The 8668-nt window shown below is 30.3% G+C and overlaps 1 protein-coding gene across 1 annotated transcript; it reads right to left on the bottom strand.

The window, feature by feature from the left end:
* Positions 1-3665: 3665 nt before the first annotated feature.
* Positions 3666-8197, bottom strand: LOC113865431 (probable serine/threonine-protein kinase At1g54610). The gene is made up of 7 exons (XM_027499965.1): positions 7586-8197; positions 7169-7453; positions 6038-6355; positions 5190-5417; positions 5019-5119; positions 4814-4934; positions 3666-4289 (listed from the first exon to the last, which is right to left on the bottom strand). The coding sequence occupies exons 1-7, from the start codon at positions 7880-7882 to the stop codon at positions 3966-3968; spliced, it is 1674 nt and encodes a 557-aa protein (XP_027355766.1). The 5' UTR covers positions 7883-8197; the 3' UTR covers positions 3666-3965.
* Positions 8198-8668: the final 471 nt, after the last annotated feature.

Below are 8668 nucleotides of genomic sequence, written 5' to 3'. Positions count from 1 at the left end.
TGCAAAATGGAAACCACAAGTTGTGTTTTTGTGTTCTAAGTCAAGTTGCGGTTCTCTTTTTCCTTCTGTGCCGGTGACATGTGTCAAACCATGTCAACACACGTAAACCCCATCTTTATATTTTTAGGACCATATGCACCTTACCAACCCACCCCCAACACTACTGTTTCTCATTATCATTTTAAATCTTTCCACACTTAATGTTTATAATTTTCCATTATTAAATCAAACTTAATAATTTTTTCATGTTTTTAATATAATATTAATGTCAATTTATAAAACAATAAAAATTTATTCAGAAAATATAGCAAAATGCTAACCTTAAAAAAAAGCTCTTACTCTATCATTTTGGCTTTGCGTATTTTGGTTGAAAACGAACTTTATCCATATGCTTGATTAACATGTTCATTGCGAATAATTCCAATTAATGAATGAGTTTATAAAATATGCAATACTTTATTTCTATTATTATTAAATACTTAGAAAGTATTAATAATAATATTAAATAATGTTTTATTTATGTTATATTTTAATAAATAAATTATTTTTAAATAGTACATATTTATTTTGTATGTAAAAAAATATTTTTTATTAATTTGAGTATGGCAACATTATAGTATCAAATAGTTCTTAAATGATATTAAAATAATCATTCTATTAAGTTATAAATTAAAATAAGAAATATTTTTTATATTTTTTAATATTTAAATAATTTAATATTATAAATATTTAGAAATTAAATTAATGTATAATATAATTCTATGAAAGATTAAAAATTTGAAGTGTTAAAATTTTATTTTTAATTTTTATATATAATAAATTATATTCACCTACCCTCATAAAAAAATTAAATTATTATATGTGCACTAAATTTATGTTGGTATCCAGTTGAAAAATATCAAATATAATAATTTATTTTATAATTTTAGTCTCTCATGTAATAAAAATTAAAAGGATTTGAACATAAATACTTTTCATTCTATTATTTTCTAATAAAATATTTTTAATTTATAATTAAATAGAATACCCACTGATAATTTGTTTTCTATGATGTACAGATTATTTGTATTAAAATAATTATTTTCATATGAATTTAAAATATCTAATTTTTTTAACTCATAACTGTACAAGCATCTAAATCATAGAATGGCGCAATTTTATTAATGAAATATAAAAAATAGATTTTACTTTTATATTATTGTTAACGAGACTTATAAATATAGTTTTATACCTAAATAAAAAATATTAAATAGGATTTATAATAATGTATATTTTTCATTTTATTATTTACTATGTATAATAAAAAATACTTTTCTTTATTAAAAGTATTATATTTCATATAGGGCTTTTTCAATTTTAAAAGTTATTTTTAAAAATAAAAAATAAATAAATACACATGATCAAGAATTATATAAATAAATAAATTTGATTAAAAAAATGATGTAATAAGTTTTAAAAATAGAAAAATATAAATTAAAAAACTATATGAAATTTATAGTAAAAAAAAACTTTATTACTATGATATATAGACTAGATAAAAATACATGTGTCTTATACATAATTTATGTAAATATGAAAAAAAAAAAATTTAAAGCACAAATTAAGAATTTATTTTAATTGGTTCATTCGCATTTCTCATTAAGATCAACAGTATAACTTGTCAACTTTTTTTTTTAAGATTATAATAAAAGAAATATATTAAGGTCTTTTATTAAATGCGTCATTGTAAATTATATTTTTAATATAGTCTATATAATAATAATTTTTTTAAACTCTTTTAACCATACCACAAGACATAATTTATTGTACATAATACCATATAAATTTAATATAAAATTATAACTAAATATATTAAAATAAACATAAATTTATAAATATTTAAATATAAATTCAAACATGTCATAAGATTTATTTATAATAAAGATTATTTAATATTTTATATTAATCCTTTCATTACATAATATAATCATTGATCTTATTAATAATATAATTTATATAAGATGGGAGTTGAAGTACTATAATTTATGTATTACAAGTTTTTATTGAAAATTATAAAATTCAATGCATTAAATGCTTATTCTTTTATAAAAAAATTATCATATACAACTCTTTATCATATATAATAGTGTAGGGTTAAAAAAAATATTAAAATTTTAACAATTTGGCCAAACGGTAAGAACAATCTTCACATGACTTGAGTATAAATATACGTGATAATAATAATTTGAGTAATAAAATGGAAATCGTTATGAAATAAAAAATAATTATTTTATTAATTTCAATTGTTAAAATCTGATTTTAAGTATTTCAATCGTTAAGAAATAAATTATTATTATTATTATTATTATTATTATTATTATTATTATTATTATTATTATTTCAATGTGTACATGTTATATAGATTTTGATTTAATTTTGATTTTAAAATATTTAAAACGTCTAATAATTTTAAGTGTTTAATTATGATGCACAATTAATGAAAAAAAATCATTATCAACTGATTAAAAATTATTTACTAATATTACTTTTACACTATCATTTATTAGAAGTAATAATGTTTAAGCTGAGTAAGGCTAAAAAAGGTTAAAGATATATTTTACTTAAAATATTAATGCAATTTATGATATAGTTCTTGATTTTATTGAAATATTTTATATACTTATCACTTTAATAAAATATAAATTAACATTATTTAAAAACCATAAATCATAAAAAATATTAATCAATAAAAAATGATCTGAGACTGTTAAAAAATTTATCAACTCCGATATTATAAATGAAAGTATTTTAGTGAGACATTTGGTATGATTATTCTTTTTTACAATTAGCACTTTTCAAGATTAAAATTAACTGATGATAATGTATGAAATACACTTTTTCTTGATGCAATTAGTTAATTTTTTATTTTGTTAATTTCATTTTAAATTTTGAAAGTAAAACCTGTTACTCTTTTTTTTTTCTCATCTTATATAGATTTCTAGATTTTTTTTATAAATATTTGTACTTACATTTGTAAAATAAATCATTATCTTTTATTTTTTTTGGTTACGAAATTAAGTTAAAATAATTTTTTTTAAATTATTGTTCAAAATAATTATATTATATATACATATAATTATTTAAAAATTTTAATTTTCAATTATTAAAATATATTTATTTAGTTTAAAATAAAATATTAATGTCTTGCATCGTCTACTAACTATTTCTATTTTTAGTTATATTGCATGCAATGTGTTACATTTTCATGTAAGAGTTAACTAAAATTCTATAAAATAAATAAATAATAAACTACACATTTAAGAACTAATTTTAATTTTTTTTCCCTCAAAGATTAAATTGAAGAGTTTCTTATCTTTTAGATATCAAATTCAAGTTTTAGTCTCTCATCATAGATCAGACTTTTATATAATCAATTTGTAAATATTTTTATCCTATTAATATATTTTAATTAAATTACATTTGTAAACATGAAATTCATAACAATTATCTTTTCCTATAACAATAATTTGTAAAAAATTTTGATAATATGAAAAGTTATACTCTTAATAAAGATATTTTGATTAATTGAATGGGTGCGGTCCATTTGGAATTTGGTTGTATCAGTTTTGTCGCCCGCTAAGCTGTAAGTAAATAAAATTGACGAAAGGGAGATGAAATATTATTACATTAGACGAGACAGCGCTTTTCTAAAAATCATTTGCTAGCTAAATCAAAGAACATTTCCAAGGTCCCGAAGAACAAGTCCTCCCAGAAACTGTACAGCAGAGAATTTAATCCTCTAAATATACAAATGTAAGGATCCCTGTTGTAGATTATACAGCAACAACTTTATGCCAGATGAAATACAAAAAATAGGACCACCACGAAAAAAAATTTTGAAAACCATCGCGAAATACCGAAAAGATGTATCATGGCCTAGATCATTACTTTCCTCATTATAGGATGCCAAAATCAAAAGAAACTGATTATTTGTTCCTAAATAATAAATCCATAGAAAGTCCAACTGTTGATGGCTTGAATGGACGCATGAATTTCCATGATGACGCCATCTGAGATTCTTCTTTTTTGGTTTTGGTCCCTCTGTAAAGTCCTGCACCACCATGACTTCTTACAGGTCCAGATGGTTTTGAATTGAATATCCCAGAACCAAAGGAAGTGTCCGGAGCGCCAAATGAAACAGGCCCTTTATTTGATGCATCCTGTGGATATCCAACAGCTCCATCTTGATGAGGAGGGGGAAATTTCTCACTCTTGCTTTTTGCATTTGCATGAGTCACAACTCTCCACCTCTGAAATTCAGTGAGAAACACATGTAATGTTGCTCAAGGCAGCATATAAGACACTGTTGTAAGCGAAAAGCTTAATTTACCACAAATATCATCAGAACAAACAAAATGCTCACAAAGTTCTGTGTCCTTTAAGAATAAAAAAGTGTATCCCAAAAATTTATTTTAAATGTCAGGGTAGACATGATAAGAGAATCCAAAGTGAAAAATCCTAAAGAATCTAGAGCTCGCTCTTAAGCTCCAGATAGCTTTATAATTTATAAATAATGTAAATCGTGCAAATGGTAAAGTTCCAAGAAAACTTTGTCAGCTTGAGTATAGGTTAAAAAAAAGGAAGCTCGGACCTAAAATAGTCGTGAAAGTGGACATTAGTCCACAAACAGAGAGTACCAAAGATATTCAATTATTCATTTAAGTGTATGACATATGCACGAACTAGGGTGCAAAGGAATAAGAAATAAAAAACAAAAACTGTATGACCAAGTGATGCCATGAGGATAACAAATGTAATTACGCATGGGACTTACATCTAAGTTTGTTTGGATTTCTGCATTGGCTTCAGGGGCTGGAATGGCTCGGCTGCGCTCACGTGCTCTGGCTTTTTTGGCACCATCAATTGCACTAGCTTTTCCATTTAGAGCCTTTTGCCTGAGGATGAAATCAAAACCATAATGAGCAACTACTAACTAGACAAAAGCAGGTCAGAAGTTATTAACAAGAAGAGAAGAGAACCTTCTTGCTTCTTCATCTCTCAGTTTTACATCCAATTCTTTGCTAGGAGGATACTTTGGCAAACTCGATGGTTCACAAGCATAGGGCTCTGTGGTAAAGAACTGCAGATAGAAAACAAATATGAAATGTGTTGCATCTCAAATACAAGGTATTAACACAGTGATCACTCACTTCACTATTTAGTGCAGCTGAGGCAGTGCCACGGTCATCAGGATCTATTGCAAGAAGAGTTTCAGTTAGGGGTAGTGAAGATGGAGGAAAATCCTTGAATGTTTCGGAAATGCAGCGTTTATATGGCTGTTGGGGCTTAAAGATTGTAGCATTGGGCAATTTATACTTCCTCCAATATTCCTCAGATGGAGAGCCACACAATTTAAATATTTTGTGCAGTTGTTCAACCTGGCTCCAAGCATCACAAAAGTCAGTCATGTAACATCCCGAAAATATTCTCATTTCAAGAGCAAAGAAAAAGGGATATTGAAATGCAGACAAAGATATATATTGTGAAGGTGAAAAGATTGAATCAAGTGCAAAACAGAAGTGATATAATGTAAATACCACAAAGGATACAGTACTCTCACAGAAAGGATACCTACTCTAATTACACTGCACTCTCAGATGATAAACTAAATGGTTCTCATTTTCTATTGTTTCACTTTCATCTGTCTTGATCTTTAATACAGTTTCTGTATTTTAGTTGATAAACTACATCTGGTCCATCAAGATGGTAGGTTAGAGCCACCAGCAAACAAACTAAAAGTTTATGACAATGCCCAACACAAGGCACTAACATGGGTTGGTGTCTAAGAGAGCTTTCCAATAAAATGGCCAGTAAAAAATATGCTTTTAGTAACACAAGACCTCAAAAGAGATTCTGGGTAAGGAACAAGATGAATTACAAGCAAACCACTACATCAAACCAATACTTGAAATATTTGTAAACTGATTAGGAGCATCATGGGGATCTCAAGAGCCAAATTTCAGACAATAACACTAATAAACAAGATGACAAACAATACCTCTGTACGGCCAGGCATGATTGGCTTCCCAGCAAGCAGCTCTGCCAAGATGCAACCAGCACTCCAAAGGTCAATACCAACACCATAAAATGTAGCCCCAAGAAGCAGCTCAGGGGGACGATACCAAAGGGTCACAACTCTGCTTGTCATCGCCTGCTTTTGCTTAGGATCATAGAAGGTTGCCAGTCCAAAATCTGCAATTTTGAGGATTCCTTCATTGTCAATAAGCAGATTGGAACCCTTGATATCTCGGTGCAATACACCTCGACTGTGGCAATGCTCAAGACCAGAGAGTAATTGCTTCACAAAGCATTTAACCTGTCATAGAGAATATACTGAGAGACAAATCAGCTTTTCAGTTTAACTTTTCATTTTACTTCATAATATGAATGAGTATATATCTTCCTCCTAGTCTTATTGCTAATTAAAAAGACATCACTGCTTCATACAACTCCACCAAGTACTAAGGGTGGAGATCACAAATCAAGAAGTAAGCCCTTTATGATTTAACATTCACATTGCAAATGTATATGACTGTAAAATGTAAAGTCACCCGCCCTTACATGTAAACTCTGTTTTTCATTTAAAATAGGAGTAGACTAGAAATAAAAATGATAATGTCTTCATAACAACCAATCTACAAGGCTTCTCAACATGCATGAAATATTAATATTTGAAGAGTTATTTCCTAGAAGTAAGATTTCTTCCCATCAGAATGGAAAGCAAAAATATTCCAAATTTGTAAGAACCTTATTTTATGATGTGACATAATAAAGGAAACTTCATAGTAGCAACATGGTCAAAGGTAATTTAAAAACACCGTGCGAGAAGCTCAGGGCATCAAGGAATCTTGAAATAAATACAAAACTAAATATGCTTAGAATTTTGCATGGGTCCCAACATCACCAAGAAAGCTCTAGGAGAAAGATAAAAAGCCTACACTCTAAGAAGAAAATTAATGTCAAAAAATGAACAAACTTTTAGTGCTAATCATAGAAAGGCAACAAAATCGTGACATGAAACACACCTAAATCACAAATTCACAATGACATATCTCTGAAGGTCAATTATAACAAAAGCATGCGAAAACACATTAAACCAAGAGCAAACAGCAGTTTAAAATTGTGGTACCTGAGGTTCAGTGAACTTGACACCCTGGCCAGCTGCAAGCCCTGCAAGATCATGCTCCATGTACTCAAACACCAAGTAAAGACTGCAAGACATTCTGGAAGTAACCAAACCCTCAAGCTTTACAACATTGGGGTGATCAAGCCTCCTCAAAACAAGTATCTCTCTTGCCATGAACTTCACACTCTCTGGCTCCAAATTATCAAATCTAACTTTCTTCAAAGCCACAATCTTCCCCGTAACAAGGTCTCTAGCCTTGTATACATTGCTATATGTCCCTTGCCCAATCTGAACAACAACAACAAAACAAAAAGCACGGACTAAAAATTGATCCATTTTTTATTTTTATTCAAAAATAAAACAAGAAAAAAAAGAAAAAGAAAAGTTTTGGAAATGGAGTTAGGTGAAGCTTCGAAGCACCTTAGCAAGTTTCTCGAACGTGTTCGCGCGACGAGGAGTCCAATCGCCGATTGCCTCGCCGGCGACGGCCATCAACCAAGACGGCCAACCCTGTTGAGTCACCGCGCACGGATCGAGTCTAGGTTTCCGCCGCTCCGGCGCCGGAAGAGTTCCCGGAAAATCGCCGGTGTGACGATTTCTATCCCTCTCTCGAACCCTAACGGCATTATTACCTTCGTCAGCATCGACGTTACGCTTTCCGCTCCGGCGATGTCGCTGAGCTCCGGCATCGCCCGGCGTCCCAAGCACGCAACCCATGCGTCAGGTGAGGCGGCGAACAATGGCGACGGCAGAGGAGGCGTGCGAAAAACACATGGAATCGGGAAAACGAGCAAAGGCTGGGATGAGGAAATGGCCGTCGCGATCGGCGGAGAGCGACGGTACTTAATCGGGAGAAGAAAGAGGCCGCGAAAGAAGGGGAAGGGGGGAAGGGTGAGCTTTGTTGAAGAGTGCTGCGTGTGTGATGGAGGAGCAGTGAATAGGGCGCAGCGAAAGGTTTGATTCTCTGCTACGTCTGCAGGTTGAATAAACGACACAGCGTAGTGATGAAATAACGGAAATGCCACTGCGTCTGAAAGTCTGAGCTGGGGTTGTCAGTTAAATGGTGGCTGTGGAAGGAAGAGGCAGAAAGTCCAAAACGACACTGCGTGATGACGTCATGAATTTTGGGACCAAAAAGGTCAAGGCGATGCCATAAAAGTAAAAGGGGGGGAAATTTTGGCTTTCTTTTTCGTGGAAAAGAAGTTTCTCTTTTTATTTATTATTTTCTTTTTTTACAATTCTGATTATTTGACTTTATGGTTGGGACCAGTTATTGCCATGTTTGAAGTGTTCTAAATTCTTTCAGGAATTTAGGTGCAATGATTTAATAGACTACAACCAATGGAGAACGTACTTAATGGTTTCAATTCAATTCCCAAATTGAAATTTTTCATCAAATCACTGACAAATTGAGTTACTTCCACCCACCATGCCCAACGCCATAAATTCTGCCTCTACATTCATTGCTCCAAACACAACACACTTCTTTTTTTACTTTCTCCG

The sequence above is a fragment of the Abrus precatorius genome, unplaced genomic scaffold (assembly GCF_003935025.1).
Source record: "Abrus precatorius isolate BTA unplaced genomic scaffold, Abrus_2018 Scaffold10, whole genome shotgun sequence".
NCBI lineage: Eukaryota > Viridiplantae > Streptophyta > Magnoliopsida > Fabales > Fabaceae > Abrus > Abrus precatorius.
Note: the sequence above shows the minus strand (reverse complement) of the source record. Positions and strands in the feature narration are given on the sequence as shown.